Source organism: Myotis myotis, unplaced genomic scaffold, assembly GCF_014108235.1.
Source record: "Myotis myotis isolate mMyoMyo1 unplaced genomic scaffold, mMyoMyo1.p scaffold_m19_p_3, whole genome shotgun sequence".
In the NCBI taxonomy this organism is placed as follows: Eukaryota; Metazoa; Chordata; class Mammalia; order Chiroptera; family Vespertilionidae; genus Myotis; species Myotis myotis.
The window spans coordinates 94387715-94408665 of NW_023416335.1; the positions used below are offsets into that span (position 1 = coordinate 94387715).

The following is a 20951-nucleotide window of genomic DNA, read 5'->3' on the forward strand; positions in this document are numbered from 1 at the left end:
TATATTATTATTTCTTCTAATGTTATTTCTTCTAATATGTATATATATAAAGCTAATATGCTAAGTGTCCGTCCCACTGGTTGCTATGACACGCACTGGCCACCATGGGGCAGATGCTCATCGCAGGAGCTGCTGAGCTGCAGTGACTTGGCAGCGGAGGTTCTCGGGTGACGCACCAGAGTTCAGTAAATTGCCACATGCCACTCTGCTGATAAGTGGCATAGTTAGGATTCAAACTTACTTTTGTCAGACAACAAAACCTCTTTCATCTACACTCCAGTGAAACATAATAATGGAAGTTTCAGATTCAGGAGGTGTTGGTTTAAGACAGATCATGCTCTCAGAAACCAGAGAGGAGGGAGCCCGATTCCTCACAGGGCCGCACAATTCCACCTTCGGCCATGGGTTATGTTGTTGCTGGGGTACTGTCGGCCCCAAATCTAGTTTACTGCACACTTGCATTTGTGCTTCACATCTTGTATGACAGCAACTTTGCAGAGTGTCCTCTTGCACTCTGGGACCCCTCAGGGGATGTCAGAGAGCTGGTTTTGGCCCAATCCCCACAGGCCAGGCCAAGGGACCCCACTTTCTGGAGGGACCCCGCTCACTCCGCAGACACACTTTGAGCCACGGTGCCATCCCTGGTGTGGCCAGCTGGGTAGAGACCATCCTGCCCAGGCTCGCCCAGCTGGCCACCTTCTAATTAATTTCCTTACAATGTACATGAATCTGTGCACCGCATCACACATGTGCAATACATATAAATCTCTCGCTGGCGCCAATCTAGACAGAGTAAGAATATTCCTAACTGAACCTGTTTTCGAATAAGTTTCATCAATTTATCAGTCATTGTTTTTATCAACGTTTTTATATCATGTTTTGTTTTTATATCATGTTTTTGTTTTTGTTGTTTTTATATCATGTCTTTGTTGTTATATCATGTTATTTCTTCTAATTAATTTCCTTTCAATGTGCACCGGGCCACTAGTATCCTATCTAATAATAAACATGGTAATTAACCATAACTTCGCTACCCTTCCCATTGGCTAATCAGCGAGATATGCAAATTAACTGCCAGCCAAGATGGCGGCCGGTAGCCAGGGAGCTGAAGCGAACATGAACATGAGGCTTGCTTACTCCAGTGATGGAGGAAGTCAACGTTCCCCAACTGCCGCAGCTCAGCTCTGAGCTCCGGATGAAACAATGTTACAATTATAGGACCTAAACAAACCCCAGAAACCTGCTTTCAGCCAGCGCGGCCTCAGAGCTTAGAGCGGCCAGTGATGGCAACAGAGTTTCAATTATAGAATCTAAACAAACCCAGGTACCTGCTTTCAGCCAGCAACGGCCTCAGAGCTGGAGCCTCCTCTCAGCTCCAGTGACAGCTATAGAAGGTAAATTAATCCCAGAATAAAAAAAAAAAAGAAAAAAGGAGAGGCTGGGAGCTTCAGTCGCCCACCAGCCCGAAAACAGCCCTCAGCCCCTCACCCAGACTGGCCAGGCACCCCAGTGGGGACCCCCACCCTGAAGGGGGTGTGACCAGCTACAAACAGCCATCATCCCCTCATCCAGGCTGGCCAGGCACTCAAGCAGGACCCCCACCCTGATCCGGGACACCTTTCAGGGCAAACCAGCTGGCCACCACCTGTGCACCAGTCCTCTATCCTATATAGTAAATGGGTAATATGGAAACTGACCCTAACAGCAGAAGGACTGGGAATGACTGGTCACTATGACACACACTGACCACCAGGAGGCAGATGCTCAATGCAGGAGCTGCCCCCTGGTGGTCAGTGCGCTCTCACATGGGAGGAGCTCTGCTCAGCCACAAGCCAGGCTGATGGCTGCCAGTAGAGCGGTGGTGGTGGGAGCCTCTCCTGCCTCCTCAGCAGCACTAAGAATGTCTGACTACAGCTTAGGCCTGCTCCCTGCCGGCAAGTGGACTTCCCCCGAGGGCTGCCGGGCTGCCAGAGGGATGTCTGATTGCCATCTTAGGCCCAATCCCCTGGGGAGCGGGCCTAAGCCAGCAGGTGGACATCCCCCAAGGGGTCCCAGACTGCAAGAGGACACAGGCCAGGCTAAGGGATCCCCCCCACCCCCCGCGAGTGCACAAATTTTTGTGCACCAGTCCTCTAGTAATATATAAAGAAGAATTCCTTTGAGGGGCTCATGAGTACACTTGACATAGCTGAGGAAACAAGTTCACAACTCTCTCCTAAATATGAATTGGACCCTGCAGATGAAGAACTGACTCATTGTTTGATAACCCATCCTATATAATAAAAGCATAATATGCAAATCGACCGAACAGCTGAACGACTGATCGGCGGGGGTTGGGGCTGGTGAGCAGGTGTGTCATTCAAGCCAAGGCACGTGCCAGCAGGCAGAGGGGATGGGGCGGTGATGCGGTGAGGGGGCGTGGTGGCAACCAGCGGTGGAGCGATGGGGGTTGGTGCCATCCCCTTATCGCCCACCTGGTCGCCTCCTACAGAGGGAGGCCAAGGGCAGCAGCAGCAGCAGGGCGATTTAGGGTGGGGCAGGTCATTTGCCATCCCCAGATAAGCCCGCCGGGGTCACCTCCTGCAGAGGGAGGCCACTGGCAACTGCGACTGCAGCAGGACAATTCAGGGCAAGGCCAGCCGCTTGCTGTCCCCAGATATGCCCGCCAGGGTTGCCTCCTGCAGAGGGAGGCTACCGGCAGCAGTGGTGCAGTGGGGGGGTGGGGCCGGCCACTTGCCACCTGTGCTGTCCCCTGATCTGCCTGCCGATTACCTCCTGCAGAGGGAGGCCAGACTCTGACTGACGGCCTAAGCCATCAGTTGGATATCCCCTGAGGGCTCCCGGACTGCAAGAGGGCGCAGGCTGGGCTGAGGGACCCCTTTGGGTACACGAATTTTCATGCTCCAGACCTCTAGTTCTACATAAAGTCAGAGTAAAATATTTTCAATACGTAGTTAATGACCAAATTTGGCAGCAGATATTGGAATATGGCAGACTACTAACACTTTAGCTGATTTCATTGTTCTTCTAAAAACCTTAAAATAATCTATTGAAGAAAGTATCCTTAGAAAGGCTGGGTAATTTGAAAAGGCACATGTGTTTTGTTGAGCATATCTGGCTATTTTACAAATGAAAAGAGAGATAAATAGTAAACCTTGAAAGTACATTTTCTTATTAAGAACTTGATTGTTAAGTGCTATAGAGGGAGAACTGGTTAGTTATAATTCCTGTCTCCTAAGTATCTATAAACCTGAAACACCATATTTAAAAAATATGTAGATAAAATAATAAAATGTAAATAAAGTTTGTCAAAGTCAGTGATTATGGCATTACATTAGACAAATGTAATGGTAAATAGCTATCATTTATTCAGCATCTACACTGTATTAAACCTGACATAATATGTTTTTAAAATATATTATCTTGTTCAATTCCCATCTAATTAAGTGAAAAGATAATAGTGACATTTTGCAAATGAGGGAAATGTGGCTAAGAGAACTTCAGTAAATTGCCACATTATGCCACTCTGCTGATAAGTGGCATAGTTAGGATTCAAACTTACTTTTGTCAGACAGCAAAACCTCTTTCATCTACACTCCAGTGAAACATAATAATGGAAGTTTCAGATTCAGGGAGGTGTTGGTTTAAGACAGATCATGCTCTCAGTTCTCTAATGGGTCTAAGAATGGTTCCTGGAAGGACTAGTATTTCTGTATTTGTGGGATGATGAGAAGCAGCTGCTTCAGTGGGCAAAAGTTAAGGATGCTGGAATCAACTGAAGGGCCCAAAGAGCTCTCCAGTGGTACCATCTCTTGTGCAATTGATCTTTACCATAATTAGTGAAAGTGACATTCATTCTTGATTTATAACATTTTAAGTATGCTAGTCAGATTCGTTTTAATATTTAAAAATACAGTGGGGGACAAAAATACAGTTGTGAGTATGTGAAACAGTGTTAATTATTGTATTATTTTCCATAAAAACAACTGTAACCAACTTTTGTCCATCTGTATGGCAGTATCTGGATCCTAAGGAGAACTGAGAATTCCATGTCATTGTTGGGATAAATTAGTGGTCAGTGGAAAGGGAGTATTTTCTCCTGTGAAAGTTACGAAGATTGAAGTAGAAACTGGTAAAACATGAAGTTGAATATATGGTAAAAGAGTTTTATTTCTAATGCCATGGTCTTTGATTAAGTTTCATTTTAATATAATTAAAAGTAATTATAAGGGTTCAGGTGTTTTAAATGCATCTTTATTTATAGTTGCACATACATGTCAGCTTGAATGTATTTACTTGCTGTTTCTTCAATATATCAGATGTACTAGTAAGAAAGAGTCTTGACGTTAGGAGAAAATAATATGAAACTTTTGGCTACCCTGTAGATATCACTACTTTTGGGATGACAGCAAAAACTGAATTATTTTAATATTGTTTATCATGATTTTGGTTGGTAAAGTAACATTTACATAAGAAAATCTCCACTAAGAAACATTTTTTTAATGTGAGGTTTAAGATTTAATTTCTAAATATTGTTTATTTTTTAAATGTACATATAACTTAAGAGGAAAATCAGTTTGTATGGTTATTTAAGTTTTTCTTTTATTTTTGTTGTTCTTTTAATTTGAAAAAGGCAGTACTTCCTAACTCAATTCCAAGAGTTGAAATGCGTTTCCTTTTTTTTAAAATTTTTTTATTGCTTAAAGTATTACAAAGAGTATTACATATGTCTCCTTTTTTTCCCCCAGCCTTGACATTCCCCCAGCCTCCCCTACCCCCCAGTGTCTTATATCCATTGGTTATGCTTATATGCATGCATACAAGTCCTTCGGTTGATCTCTTACCCCACCCCCCTCTCTGCCATCCTAACCCTCCCCAGCCTTCTCGCTATACTTTGACGGTCTGTTCCATGCTGCTCTGCCTCTCTATCTATTTTTGTTCATCAGTTTATAATGGTCTTTATTATCCATAAATGAGTGAGATCATGTGGTATTTTTCTTTCATTGACTGGATTATTTCAATTAGCATAATGCTCTCCAGTTCCATCCATGCTGTTGCAAATGGTAAGAATTCCTTCTTTTTTACAACAGCATAGTATTCCATTGTGTAGATGTACCACAGTTTTCTAATCCATTCATCTGCTAATGGGCATTTAGGCTGTTTCCAGATCTTCGCTATGGTAAATTGTGCTGCTATGAACATAGAGATGCATATATCCTTTCTGATTGGTGTTTCTGGTTTCCTGGGATAGATTCCTAAAAGTGGGTTCACTGGGTCAAATGGGAGTTCCATTTTTAACTTTTTGAGGAAACTCCATACTGTCTTCCATAGTGGCTGCACCAGTCTGTATTCCCAAGAGCAGGGCACAAGTGTTCCCTTTTCTCCACATCCCCTCCAGCTCTTGTCGTTTGTTCATTTGATGATGATAGCCATTCTCATAGGTGTGAGATGATACCTCATTGTTGTTTTGATTTGCATCTCTCGGATGATTAGTGACTTTGAGCATGTTTTCATATGTCTCTTGGCTTTCTGAATGTCCTCTTTTGAAAAGTGTCTATTTAGGTCCTTTGCCCATTTCTTGATCAGATTGTTTATCTTCGTTTGTTAAGTTGTATGAGTTCCCTATAAATGTTGGAGATTAAACCCTTATTGGTGATAACATTGGCAAATATGTTCTCCCATGCAGTGGGCTATCTTGTTGCTTTGTTGATGGTTTATTTTGCTGTGCAGAAGCTTTTTATTTTGATGTAGTCCCATTTGTTTATTTTCTCTTTAGTTTCCAATGCCCTAGGAGCTGTATCAGTGAAGAAATTGCTTCAGCATATGTCTGAGATTTTGTTGCCTTCGGATTATTCTAGTATTTTTATGGTTTCCCATCGTACATTTAAGTCCTTTATCCATTTTGAGTTTATTTTTGTGTATGGTGTAAGTTGGTGGTCTAGTTTCATTTTTTTTGCATGTATCTGTCCAATTTTCCCAACACCATTTATTGAAGAGAGTATCTTGACTCCACTGTGTGTTCTTGCCTCCTTTGTCAAATATTAATTGAGCATATTGGTTCGGGTCGATATCTGGGTTCTCTATTCTATTCCATTGATCTATATGTCTGTTCTTGTGCCAGTACCAGGCAGTTTTGAGAACAGTGGCTTTGTAATACAACTTGATATCTGGTATTGAGATCCCACCTACTTTGTTCTTCTTTCTCAGGATCGCTGCAGCTATTCGGGGTCTTTTTTTATTCCACATGAATTTTTGGAGTGTTCGTTCTAGGTCTGTGAAATATGCCGTTGGTATTTGAATGGGAAGTGCGTTGAATTTATAGATTGCTTTGGGTAGTATGGACATTTTAATGATGTTGATTCTACCAATCCATGAACATGGTATGTTCTTCCATCTGTTTATGTCTTCCTCTATCTCATTTTTCAGTGTCCTGTAGTTTTCTGAGTAGAGGTCTTTTGCCTCTTTAGTTGAGTTTATTCCTAGGTATCTTCATTTTTTTGGTGTGATGGTAAATGGGATTGCTTTTTTAGTCTCTCCTTCTGTAAGTTCACTATTGGTGTATCGAAATGCCATAGATTTCCTGGCGTTAATTTTGTATCCTTCTACACTGCCGAATTCATTTATCAAGTCTAATAGTTTTTTGATGGAATCTTTAGGGTTTTTTATGTACAATATCATATCATCTCTGAATAAGGACAGTTTTACTTCTTCTTTTCCAATTTGGATGCCTTTTCTTTCTTCTTCTTGTCTAATTGCAATGGCTGATACTTCCAGAACTATGTCGAACAGGAGTGGTGAGAGTGGGCATCCCTGTCTTGATCCTGTTCTTAAGGGAAATGGTTTCAGTTTTTGCCCATTGAGTATGATGTTGGCTGTGGGTTTCTGATATATGGCTTTTATTATATTGAGGTATAATCCTTCTATTCCCACCTTGCTGAGAGTTTTTATCAAAAATGGGTGTTGGATTTTGTCAAATGCTTTTTCTGCATCAATTGATATGACTATGTGGTTTTTACCTTTCAATTTGTTTATGTGATGTATCACGTTTATTGATTTGCGGATATTGTACCATCCTTGCATCCCTGGGATAAATCCTACTTGGTCATGGTGTATGATCTTTCTGATGTACTGCTGGATCCGATTTGCTAAGATTTTGTTGAGGATTTTGGCATCTATGTTCATAAGGGATATTGGCTTGTAATTCTCTTTCATTGTGTTTTCTTTATCTGGTTTTGTTATGAGGGTGATGCTGTCTTCATAGAATGAGCTTGGAAGTGTTCCTTCCTCTTGAATTTTTTGGAATAGTCTGAGGAGGATAGGCTTTAGTTCTTCCTTGACTGTTTGGGAAAACTCCCCTGTGAAGCCGTCTGGTCCTGGGCTTTTGTTTGCTGGAAGCTTTTTGACGACTGCTTCAATTTCTTCCATAGTTATTAGCCTATTGAGATTTTTTGATTCTTCCTGATTGAGTTTGAAATGCTATATTTTTCTAGGAATATGTCCATTTCCTCCAGGTTGTCTAGTTTGTTGGAGTAGTGTTGTCCATAGTATTGTTTAACCATCATTTGTATTTCTGTGGGGTCTGTTGTTATTTCACCTCTATCATTTCTGATTTTATTTATTTGGGTCCTCTGTCTCTGCTTCTTGGTGAGCCTGGCTAGAGGTTCAACAATCTTATTTATCCTTTCAAAGAACCAGCTCTTGGTTTCATTGAATTTCTATATTGTTTTTTTTGGTCTCTATGTCATTTATTTCTGCTCTAATCTTTATTATCTCCTTCCTTCTGCTCACTCTGGGCTTTTCTTGTTGTTCTCTTTCTTATTCTTTGAGTTGTAGAGTTAGATGATTTACTACCATTTTTTCTTGTTTTTTGAGGTAGGCCTGTAGAGTTATACACTTCCCTCTCAGGATTGCTTTCATTGTGTCCCATAGGTTTTGGATTGTTGTGTTTTCATTGTCATTACTTTCCAGGATGCTTTTAATTTCTTCTTTGATCTGATTGCTAACCCAATCAATATTTAATAGCATGCTATTCAGGTTCCAAGTGTTTGAGTGTTTTGGATTGTTTTTATTGTAGTTTATTTCTAATATTATGTCATTGTGGTCTGAGAAGATGCTTGGTATGATTTTAATCTTCTTGAATTTGGGGAGACTTTTCTTGTGATCCAATATGTGGTCTATTTTTGAAAATGTCCCATGTGCACTTGAGAAGAACATATATTCTGTGGCTTTGTGGTGAAATGTTCTGAAGATGTCAATGAAGTCCCTCTGATCTAGTGCGTCATTTAGAATTGCTGTTTCTTTGCTGATTTTTTATCTAGAGGATTTATCCAGTGATGTCAGTGGTGGATTAAAGTCCCCTACTGTGATTGTATTGTTGTCGATCTCTCCCTTGATATCTTCCAGGAGTTTTTTTTATGTATTTGGGTGCTCCTACATTGGGTGCATATATGTTTATCAGGGTTATATCCTCTTGTTGTATCGATCCCTTTCGTATTATGAAGTGGACTTCTTTAACTCTTGTTATGGCCTTTACTTTGAGGTCTTTTTTGTCTGGTATATGTAATTCTACCACAGCTTTTTTTTCATTTCCATTTGCCTGAAAGATATTTTTCCATCCCTTTACTTTCAGTATGTGTGAGTCCCTTCTTCTGAGGTGGGTCTCTTATAGACAGCAAATGTATGGGTCATATTTTTTTATCCATTCAGCCACTTGATGTCTTTTGATTGGAGCATTTAGTCCAGTTACGTTTAAAGTTATCATTAAAAAGTACTTGTTTGTAGCCATGTTTATTTTTGTGCCTGTTTTCTTTCTTAGCTTTTTATTTCTTCTATTTACACCAGTCCCTTTAGCATTTTTTGCATTGCTGGTTTGGTGGTGATAAACTCCTTTAGCCTTTTTTTGTCTGTGAAGCTTCTTATTTCCCCTTCAACTTTGTATAGTAGCCTTGCTGGATAGAGTATTCTTGGATTCATTCCCTTGGTTTGCATGACTTTGTAAATTTCCGTCCATTCTTTTCTGGCCTGATGTGTTTCTGTTGAGAAATCATTTGATAATCTAATGGCAGACCCCTCATATGTAACTTTCCTTCTCTCTCTTGCAGCCTTTAAGATTCTCTCTGTCCTGAACATTTGCCATGATAATTATGATGTGTCTGGTGTGGGTCTTTTCGGTTTCACCTTCTTTGGGACTGACTGTGCTTGTGTGACTTTTTTCTTCCCTACAGCAGGGACGTTTTCTGACATTATTTCTTCAAATAGGTTTTCTAATCCTTGTTTCTCTTCCTGTTGTTCTGGCACCCCTATTATTCGTATGTTGTTTCATTTCATGTTTTTCTTTAGCTCCCTTAGGCTCTCCTCCTGTCTTTTAATTTTTTTTTCCAGTTGCAGTTCAGTTTGGGTTTTGTTTTACTTCCCTGTTTTCTAATTCGCTAATTCGGTCCTCCGTTTCTCCTAGCCTACTTTTGAAACTTTCCATTGTGTTTTTTATTGCAGCTATATCAATCTTCATTTCTTCTTGGTTCTTACATAAGTTGTTGATTTTTTCATCCATTTCTTCTTGATTCTTACATACGTTGTTGATTTTTTCCTACGTCTGGTTTACGCACTCTAGGACCCTTATTCTGAATTCTTTTTCTGACATATTGCATGCCTCTGTTTCACTTAGCTGCTTTTCTGGCGAGTCCTCCTTTTCTTTCCTTTGGGGGTTTCTTTGTCTACCCATTTTTAGTCTCACCCACTGATCTAGATGTCGAGTCATGCAGGGACTGCTGCTTGGGTGGCAGTGGTTCCTCAGGCTGCAGTTGCTCATGTGGTCACAGTAGTCGTTGCTTCTCAGTTGGCAGCGGCTCCTCTGTTGGGTGCTGTTCACAGCAGTGGTGTCTCCTCTGGTTGGTAGGTGAGGCTGCTCTCACAGCTGCTGTTCCTTGGAAAGGGGTGGGCTGATCACTAGACTGCTGCTCTTCAGGTCGGGTGGGCTGACCGCAGCTGCTGCTCCTTGGACAGGAGTGGGCTGTTCACATGGGTACTGCTCACGTGGCTGCTGTTCCTTGGATCGGGGCTGGCTGCACGCCGCTGCTGTTCCTCAGATTGGGCATGCTGCTCGTGAGGCTGCTGTTCTTTGGACAGGGGCAGGTTGCTTACAGGGCTACTGCTCCTCGTACGGATGCGGGCTGCTCGTGCAGTTGTTGCTCCTCAGATGGGGGTGGACTGCTTATGTGGGTGCTTCTCCTCGGGTGGGAGTGAGCTGCATGTGCGGCTGCTGCTCCTTACATGAGGGCGGGATGCTCACCCAGCTGCTGCTCATCAGACAGGTGCAGACTGTGTGTGGCTGCTGCTCCTAGGATCAGTGTGGGCTGTGCAGGGCTGCTGCTCCTCATATGTGGTCGGTCTATCTGTTCGTGTGGCTGCTACTCCTCAGACAGGGGCGAGCTACTCGGGCGACTGCAGCTCCTTGGGACAGAGTGAGCTGCACGTGCGGCTGCTGCTCCTCATACAGGGGCTCTCTGCTTGCCTGGCTGCTGCTCCTCGGACAGGGGATGAGCTGCTTGCGTGGCTGCTTCTCTTCGGGTGAGAGCAAGCTGCACATGTGTCTGCTGCTCCTCAGATGGGGGCAGGCCGCTCACCCAGCTGCTGTTCATTGGACAGGTGCAGGCTGCGTGTGTCTGCTGCTCCTCAGACCAGTGTGGACTGCGCAGGGCTGCCACTCTTCAGACGTGGGTGGTCTGCTCGTGTGGCTGCTGCTCCTTGGACTTGGGGAGGCTGTTTGGGCAGCTACTGCTCCTTGAATGGGAGCGGGCTGCTTGCGGTAATGCTATTCCTCATATTGGTATGGGCTGCTCACACCATTGCTGCTCCTCGTATGGGGGCAGGCTGCTCATGCAGCTGCTGCTCCTTGGATGGGGGCATGTTTCTCGCACACCTACTGCTCCTCAGACAGGAGGAGGGTGTGGGCTGCATAACTGCTTCTCCTCGGATGGGGACGGGCTGCGTGGGGCTGCTGCTCCTCAATCGTGCGCAGGCTGCTCATGGGGCTGCTGCTCCTCAGATGGGGCAGGCTACTCACATGGTTGCTGCTTCTCAGACGAGGGAGTGGGCCGCTCACATAGCTGACAGCTGCTGCTTCTTGGAGAGGGGCAGGCCACGTGAGGTTTTTGCTCTTAGGCCTGGGGCAGGCTGCTTTTGGGGCTGCTGCTCCTTGGACCAGATTGGGCTGCTCACGTGTCTGCTGCTTGCGTGGTTGCAGTGCCCCGGGCTAAGGCGTTGGGTCGGTAAGAGGGTAGCATGCTTCAGAACTCTCAGGAGCCTGCGCTCATGGTGGCTGTAGACTCATTGACCTTGGGATCACAGCCGAAGTAGCAGGTCCCTGGCAGGGGTGTCTGTAGAGTCCCAGGTGTTATCTGAGGGCACCCTGGGTGGAGGTAAGGCCTGGCTCCCAGTTACAACAGCTCTCCCCTTAAAAATTCTAGGCTTCTGGGGACGAGTTGGCCTCCTGGAACTGTTTACATGGTAGCAGAGGCTGCCTAGTTAGGCGAGCCCGTTTAGCCTGACCCGAAGGCCCTGTGGGATCTATCTGTGCCTCACTCACATACACACACACACATCCCACATGACCACACACTCCTCTTTTGGCCCCTCACTGACTCACGCTCTCTCCCTCACTGCCGCGTTCTTCCTGTCTCTGTAGTTGGGTCTGGGGTGTTATTGACCCATTTGTGGATGGAGTTTCCTCTCCAGGTGTCTGGTTATGAGGCCCACTCTCTAGCACCTGTCCAGACAGGATAAAATTCACCTCGTCAAGACACAACACAAAGGGACCAAAGCACGAATGTACTCATGACAACAATAACCCTACTATAAGTGCCCACCTGAGAAAAGAGAATTAGGGGCGAGAAAAGAGAGCATAAAAGATATCGAAGAGAGTGAAAAAGATAAAAAAGAAGGAAGAAAAGGAGATTATATATAAATGGGGAAAACACCACAGAACCAGTACATAAACAAACAAACAAAACAAACTAACTAACAAACAAAAATAATAATAATAATAAAATTAAAGAAAAAAGAAAAATAAAAAAATACAAACACCAAACCCCCAGGGAAGAGGGTCGGGGCAGAATCTGTAGATGCTGAGCTTATATATAGAAGATTAGGTTAAGAGTTGGATGAATATGGGGAGGATCTCAGTTCAGTATAGAGGAAGTAGAAAGGGGATGGGTGGATAAGAGGAAAGAGAAAGAGAAAAAAAATAATAAATTTACAAAAAATTTGATTTCAAAAATGGTATAAAAATAGCAAATAAAATAGAGTGATGGGAAAATAGTGTGAAAAGAAATAGAAAATAAAGCAACAAACAAAAACAAGAAAACAAAAAAAGAAATAAAGATAACAAAGTAATAAAAGAGAAATAAAAATGAAAAAGTGAAGTATTCCTTTGGCTGGCTTAAGATCCCAGTCTTCTGTATTGTATTGTTGCTCAGGATCCGATTGATGAAACTGAAAGTCTCTAGTCCAGCCCCTTTGTGCTCTGGGGGACTATTTAGGTTTTTGTTTTTTAATCCTTTTACCAATCAGGGTGGGATCTGGGTGTGGCTGTATTAGTTGCCTGGATACTGGAGGGGAGAGGGTTATCTCTTCAGAGCAAAATGGCTGCCTGGGTCCCAGGCTCAGGCATGACTCAGCCCCACACTCGCTTCCACTACTCCTGGATCCCCCTCTCTCCCCAGATTCCACAATCCCGCACCTTCTTCCACGCTCCAGCCACGGGTAAGTGTCTGTGTCTGAAAGGTCCTATGAACTAGGCTCTATGAAGAAAGGCACAAGCCACAGAGGCTGGAAAGGCTGCACCTCTACGCACTCCTCTCCTGCTGGCACTCTTCAGCCTTTCCTGACTATGGACCCAGATCTAGAATCCCCTGCTGACCAGCAGTTCTGTGTACCTTTTTTTCCACTGGGCCCGTCTTGGGACGGGACGCGGCCCAAGCCCGTGCCCTGTGGATTCCCTCTGAACCTCAGGGCTCAGAGTTCTGGCCGATTATCTTTCCCAGAGCCTTGACTTTACCTTTCTCCGGGAGTCCTCTGCCTTTCCTGGCTGCAAACTGTCTCCCAGCTGATTGTCCTCTGCCAAGTCGGGCTGGATGTTACTGGTTTCAGCTGTTCACCCTATCTGCTCCGCGACAAGGCACAGGACAGGTCCGTCTATACTGCCGCCATTTTGTCTTCAGTCTGAAATGCATTTCTTAAGTCCAGTTAACTAAATCAAACTTGATTAAAAAAGAAAAAGAATATCTATTTTCCCATTTACAGCAAACATAAAACAAATGTATTATTTAATTTGTGATTTGATGGGTTAATGATTCTAAACTATTTGACAAGGGCCCTGGCCGGGTCTCATATGGTAGGAGCATCATCCCATACACCAAAAGGTTGTTGGTTCGGTTCCTGGTCAGAGCACATACCTACGTTTTGGGTTCAAACCCTGGTTGCATACAGTAGGCAACCTTTCGATGTCTCTCTCTCTCTTCAAATCAATAAAAACATATGCTCACGTGATGGTTGAAAAAATAAATAAACTATTCTATTAGGATTGTACTTGCCCTCTACTTACGTTTCCTTGTAGTGCTCATATACATACTTTGTTCAGTACAGTATAGGACAGTGATGGCGAACCTTTTGAGCTCGGCGTGTCAGCATTTTGAAAAACCCTAACTTAAATCTGGTGCCGTGTCACATATAGAAATTTTTTGATATTTGCAACCATAGTAAAACAAAGACTTATATTTTTGATATTTATTTTATATATTTAAATGCCATTTAACAAAGAAAAATCAACCAAAAAAATGAGTTCACGTGTCACCTCTGACACGCGTGTCATAGGTTCGCCATCACTGGTATAGGAGGCTTTGAATACATAATTTGGGGAGGTTTTTCGGTACTTTTTATTTTGAAATAAATATAGGTTCTCAGGAAGTTGCAAAAAAATTATACAGAGGTCCCATGTAACCTTAGCCAGCAATGGTACTCATTTCCCCCAGCATTCACATCCTATATAATAAAAGGCTAATATGCTAATAGACCGAATGGCGGAACAACTGGTCGCTATGACATGCGCTGACCACCAGGGGTCTTGCGTGGAACTTGGTGGGTGTCAGCCATGGCGGGATGGTGGAGCAGGTGAGCAGGGTTGCCAGACCAAGGCAGGGCGCCGGTCGCTGTCATCGGGGTGAACCTCTGATGGTTACTGAAAATTCTTTGCCCCTGCGCACCGCGGTCCCACCCAGTGCTTGCACCTGCTGCCGGCGTCAGCCCCGCTCGCACCCACAGCCAGCACTGGAGCCACCGCTTGTAGCCGCTGCCAGTGTCCGGTGCCGGTCCCAATCACTCAGCACCAACAGCAGGTACAAGCAGTGGCTGCCAGCCCTGATCGCCCCTGAAGGCTTCTCTACCTCCCCCTGCTCCTCAGGGGTGATCGGGGCACTGGTCCCGCTCATACCCGCTGCTGGCGCCAGCCCCAATTGCTCTGCGCCATCAGTGGGTGCAAGTGGGGGCTGCAGGAGCAGGGCTGCCAGCAGACAGGGGACCGGGGCCACAGCAGGAGGGACTGGGTCGGGGCACGGAGGATGGGCCGAGACCTGCCCCTGTGCCTACCACAGCCTCGCAGCCCACAGTTCCTTTCAAGGTGCACAAATTCAGGCACTGGGCCCCTAGTTTTAAATAACTGCAGTAGCACATTTCCTTTTCAATACATAATTTTTTATGAACTGTTTTCAGTTTTTATTGTTCTGATAAGCTCTTTTTCTTTACATCTTTTGTTTTATTATAAACCTGACAAGGAAAGAATTAAGCCCTATTAAATTTGTTCCTTTAATGTTGGTCTTTCCTATATGGGTTTGAATCTCTGAGATATTATCCTCTAAATACACAAGCTACTTCCTAATGGAAAGGAGTATGTTGAGCTTGGCTCTTAGATCCAATACTTGGCATTTCCACATCATTATCTTCAGCATAGAAATAGTGAACCTTTCAAAGATGCCTGACCACCACTGTAGGGCCCTTTGGCTGCTTATTTCTCTGCCCCCACTTCCACAGGGTACCTTGCCATTGGCCTTCATATTGTCTCCTTCTCCCTCTTCTGAGGAATTTCCTCCTCATCCATCTTCCACTCCCTCACCTTTGTCATCTGTGCTTCAGGGAGGCAGCTCAGTTCTGCCTGACTCCAGGCCAGATGAGAATCATTAGCTCTCCCATAGAATGGTGATTCTCCACTTCTCAGTGGATCACTCTCCATGGGTCCTTTCTGCAACTTTCTCTAAACTCCATAACCCTCTGAATTCAACTCCCTCACAGCAAAATCCTCTTGACCTCCCTGAGAGCTCATATTTAGCAGGAATGCCCAGCCCTCCTCTCCCCTACATCTGCTCAGTTTCCCTTCCTGCCTTCTCAGGAATCTTATGCTCTTATTGTCTCTTTTCTACATCTCTAGTTTTTGTCTCCTCTCTGGATCCTTACCATCAGCATTTCTTAAGCCTGCTTAATTTTTTCCCAACCTTAAAAACTTCTCCCTTCCCCTTCTTCCCACTGCAGCTACTGCCCTCAGTCTCTCTGCACCATCCCTCACCCTTCTGCAAACTGTAGCCTCTAACTGGTTTGTCCTAATCCACTCCTTCATTCTTCCTATTTAATGTCTACACTGTAGCTAAAGAAATCTTTTTAAAACACACATCTGACCATGTGACCTCTTTGCTTAAAACGCCCCAGTGGCTTACCACAGAGATAGAGTCTGAGGGTAAAACCAGTGTCCCTGCTTGGTTGGACATCCAGACTTCAGGCCCTGGCTCCTGCCTGCCTCTTCCAGCCTGACTGGAACCCCGCTTTCCTGCCCATGGCATTCTTTTACCTCCTGTCATTGGCCCTCTTCTTTGTATGTGCTGTTTCTTCTATGAGGATTACTCCCTTCTCCCTGCCACCTATCCTTTCCTTGTCAAGTAAACACCTGTTCATTTTGCAAATCTCACTTCTGCATTATTTCCTCTTGGTAAGCTTTTCTAAATTATGGCATTCATACTGACCTATTCTGCTTTCTCTTCTTGGCACCCATTACACTTGTAACTTTTTAAAACTGTACTTACGTGGCTAATGCAAGCCTGTAAATCTTGTGGGTCCAGGCACCCCATCAGTTCACCGTTTCCTGTTCCCTGTGCCTAATACACTGTGTGGCCACAGTAGTTTTCATTGTTGGAGAACTGAGACAAAATGCTGTCTTTCCGCATATATGTTTTTATGAAAATGAAGCTATTAAAGGTATGTGAAGCTACTACTTTATAGAATGCTACTTATGAAAAGTTAAAGTATAACATGATCCTGTCAACTTAAGGTATAATATAAAGGAAGGTTTAAAGAAACCTGAACATTTTGATACAAGCTGTTTTGATATACTGTATATGACTTAACAAAGTCTTTCTTTACTTTTTAAAATCCTGTTTGAGGAAATTTTGTTTTATACAGGGTAGGTGTCCCAGTGTCAAAAAGTCCCAGCCCTTTTACCTGTATCAGAACTTAACACTATGCAACTTCCTTCAGTCCCTGTCTTAACTCTTTAAATTGCTTTTTCTGCCTGGTTTGCTTTTATTACAAACAAGAAGAGACCCGAGCCTTCGTCATTTACTACTTAATCTTTTTTTTTTTTTTTTTTTTTTTATTAATTTTTTACAGAGAGGAAGGGAGAGAGATAGAGAGTCAGAAACATCGATGAGAGAGAAACATCGATCAGCTGCCTCCTGCACATCTCCCACCGGGGATGTGCCCGCAACCCAGGTACACGCCCCTGACCGGAATCGAACCTGGGACCCCTCAGTCCGCAAGCCGACGCTCCATCCACTGAGCCAAACCGGTTTCGGCATACTACTTAATCTTTTATTTAAGAAGACATTTTTTAATGATTATTCTGGTGTTCACTCTTTCCTTCTGCAAATATTTATTAGCTGCTGTGTGCCAGCCACTGTTCTGTGGGGGAGAGAGAGGGGAAAAGCTTAATTCCCCTTACAGCTCACATTATCATTCATTGGTGCCTTATTTATATCATTTGAGTGCTGGGTGACCTGCCATAGGTCTTTTATATAATGGACTTCTCTTTAGAGGGGCTTTTAGATTAAAGTAGATTATAAGTAGAATTCTATAAAGTAGTAGCTTTCTGAATAAATATCAGTATAAATGATTTTAAAGTATATTAAGATGGCCTAGAGTACTCCTTTAACTCCATTACTAGTTTATTTCTCAGAGATGTGATGTTATGGGATTAGGCCTGATTAGTCTCAGAGAGGAAGCATGCATCATACAGGTACATTACACTGACTACATGAGCTCTGCAGTTCTTTCAGGTGGGAAAATAAAAGAATATACAATTCAGTATCATGGGTAGTTGTTAGCATATCAGTTCAGCTCCAATAGAATTTATTGGCACTAGGAATTAGAATTTATTTGTTGACATTTTAATTTTTTATTTCTATAACCATTTATTCTATTCACTTACAAGTCAACAGAGCACTTGAATGGGATTTCATTCATTGTTACAAAGGAGCAGAAAAAGTATTAACTTTTAAACTTTACCACCTCTTAAGTAACAAAGTTCAATACCTTATTAAGCAATTTAATCACATATATATTCTTTTGTTTTTCAAGTCAATGCCCAAAAATATGGTGTCTCGTCTTTGTGAATCTAAAAAGGTTTGTGCTGCAGCTGATATGCAACTTCAGGTATGTATGTACCTTTGTTCATGTCTTAACTCTTTAAATTGTTCTGAAGTTTTCCAGAGTAATTATTCAAAATAAATATATAACTTTAAATTATTTCCAGTGCTACACATTTATTATAATAATTATGCTTCCAAAACATCTTTCATCTGAGTTCAAAGAACTTAACCAAATTGACTAATTCAATCCTCACTGTCTTAATGAAGTAGATGTTAAATGTGGTTATTTTCTATATTCAGTCTGGAAAATCAAAACTTGGAAAAGTTACATGATTTCTTCTAAATCATACATTTTAGCAACAAATTTATATATTGTTATTCACTTTGCTTTAAAAAAATGTGTTTTTAGATGTGAAGTCCAATGAAGAGTATAATGACTTTATTTCAGTAACATTCAAAACCTATTTTCCAGGTTTCCAGATAAAGACTAAAAAGACTTTATGAGTCATCTTTTTTTATAGAAAGACTAGAGGCCCAGTGCATGAAATTCATGCACCGGAAAAGGGGGGGGGGGTGTCTCTTAGCCCAGCCTGTACTCTGGGGGGATGTCTGATGCTGCATGCACCAGTGACCATACTTTTTATACAGGTGAAAGGCATCTTGCTGTTGTATGGGCAGCTACATTTTTTTTGCCCTGATTATAAAAAATAGTACAAAGGCAGTAGTACTATTTTTCCATTCTTATGGGTGGAAAACTGAAGCACAGAGAAGTTAAGTAATTGGCTTTGTCACACTTTGTCACATATAAGTGTCAGAATCAGAGCTGACCACAAAATGTGCAAGCAGAGTCCATGCATGTCATTGCTGCATCATCCTGTTTTTTCAGTGTTAGAGTAGCCTTGCCTCTTAATTTTTAAATCTAAGAGACTTTTCCCAATATATAGGGTAGGGTCCCTAGGCCTGGCCAGCGATCAGGGCCAATCTGTGGGGCGACCGGCAGGCGGGGCGTTCGGGGGAGGAGGGACCCGCCTGCTGTCACCTGCCTTGGCTGGTGGCCTGGCACTGCCCGCTCATGACCCCACCCCCCAATCGCCGCCACCAGTCACCTCCCTCTTGAAGGGCAAACGCTCAACACAGGAGCTGCCCTGACCAGTCGTTCCACTGTTCGGTCAATTTGCATGTTAGGGTTTTATTATATAGGATGTCAGGTCTATATGATACCAGATGTTTAAGTTATTTGTAATTACTGAGATTGCTTGTGGAATTCTTACTCATCATCAGATCTTGGGAATTATATAAACATAACCTAAACACTCATCTTTCATCTCAAGCATCTCAAAATATTTACTTTATAATGATCTAGTTACCTATTTAAAAGTGTAGCCACTCCTTAATTGTTTTATAGTTTTGTAAAATTCAGTCCCTAAAAAGTAATGAGCTTTGTTTTTTTGTACCTTAAAATACATATTTCAGTAAAGAAAATACCTACTGTAGACAAAACAGTAAATTTGCATTTGATTTACATTATTTAGTATCTATCCTATCTAATAAAGACACAATATGCAAATTAACCGTCACTCTGTGACAAAGATGGCAGCAGCCAGGCCAGGATGCTTGCATCGTTGCCATGGCGACAACGCAGGCATTCCACCCCGTCCCGGCCGCTCCAGGCCTCTGGGCAGCACACGTGTGCAAGTGCAGAGCAACCTGGGCTTTGCTGGATGCCTGCTATGAGAGGGGGTGCGGGGGGTGGAGGGAGCTACAGGAGTGCGGTGGCCTGAGCAAAGGCCAAGTGGCTGGAGTGAAGGCAGAAGGCAGTGACCAGAGTGAAGGCCGGGTCCCAGGTGCCAGAGGGAAGCCGGTGCTGGCAGCCAGGGGAAGGAACACCTATTGTTGCATGAATCTTCGTGCATCAGGCCTCTAGTATCAATATAATTAAAAATGAATTTCTGAATTATTTTTTAAAATTAGAATTACTAGTACTTTGAAAAAGTCTTTTGATTTGCTGATAATTATAGTACAAGTCCTAGTTTAAAACCTTTTGTCATGGCTCTTATTTTGAACAGTTGTTCCAATGATATTCTTTTAAAATGGAAAACCAACTTTTCACTCCTCCCACCTTCTAGAAAGAATAACCCCTTGATTGGGAGAGAATGGGAAAGCTGGAAAGGGAGAGGGAGGAGGGGAGAGAGAGAGACAGAGAGAGAGAACCTGTTACCAGAGGAGCCGCAGGAACCAGTTTTCATATTATACAATAGTCTCTTTGTACAGTGGAGAAAAACAAAGGTGGAAAGGAAATGGATTATTTCAGATTTCTAGAGGGGTATTAAAATTGTAATTTTTTTATTTTTTGCAGTGCATTGTTTTACAAATAGACTCTTAATTTTCTGTAGCTCTGAGAATCTTGATCCAAAGCATGCATGATTCCCTTGGTGAGCAAATAGGCTCATCACTTTAGAATTGTTTGGTTTATCTGCAAATGAGCATGAAATACATGCATTTAATTTATTTTGCTCTGTTTTTATAATTTAAAAAAATATTCCATGCTTATGCCTTTCATTTGTGAAAGGTAAAATTGAAAGAATGAAACTCTTGAATTCCTATTTGTTTATAGATTGTGGCAAAACACACACACACACACACACCAAAAAAATCAACACCTCAGTTGAGGTTAGAGTTTAAAAGTTTTAATTCCTAATAATTTATTCAGTTAGAATATAGACAAGACTTGTATGGGTAATTTTGGCTCCTGTTTATCTTTATGCATTGTTACTTATTATAGAATATAGAATTGAAAGAGCTATATTTAGCTATACGTTTAGATTACCAGTTAGAGTAAAGCAATATTTATATTTAGAAAATCTCTATATTTTTCTAGGGAATGTTTAAACTTGACTTTATAATTTAGAACCATAATTCTATATCTAGATGAAGCCAGAAGCTACAAGTCATTTAAATTTTTCTTTTATCCAAACTAATCCTCACTTCTTTCAAATCAACAGCTGCAAATTCTGTTTTTGAGTCAGAAAGATACATATCAGAAACATAATTGCATAACAGAATTTTTTTTCAAAATAAAGCATTTTCTACTTATTAACAATGCTAACAGTCAAGTCAAAAAAATTTATCATTACTATAGATTTTATGCAAAATTTAGTTTTCAGAACTTTATAAGCAGCAGATTTCACATTCAAACTTTTTCTAATGCTTTATTCTTCTATTATGTTTTAATGGCCTATATCTTCTATTTTGAGGTGAATGATCCTTTTC

The 20951-nt window shown here is 42.4% G+C and overlaps 1 protein-coding gene across 7 annotated transcripts in view; it reads left to right on the forward strand.

The window, feature by feature from the left end:
- Positions 1-20951, forward strand: part of LOC118650845 (mitochondrial intermediate peptidase) — a 261908-nt gene that overhangs the window by 140004 nt on the left and 100953 nt on the right. For all 7 annotated transcript variants that reach the window (XM_036299303.1, XM_036299306.1, XM_036299305.1 and 4 more), the window contains one exon: positions 17671-17745. In XM_036299303.1, coding sequence (XP_036155196.1) covers positions 17671-17745 — 75 coding nt within the window. The remainder of the gene's footprint in view (positions 1-17670; positions 17746-20951) is intronic.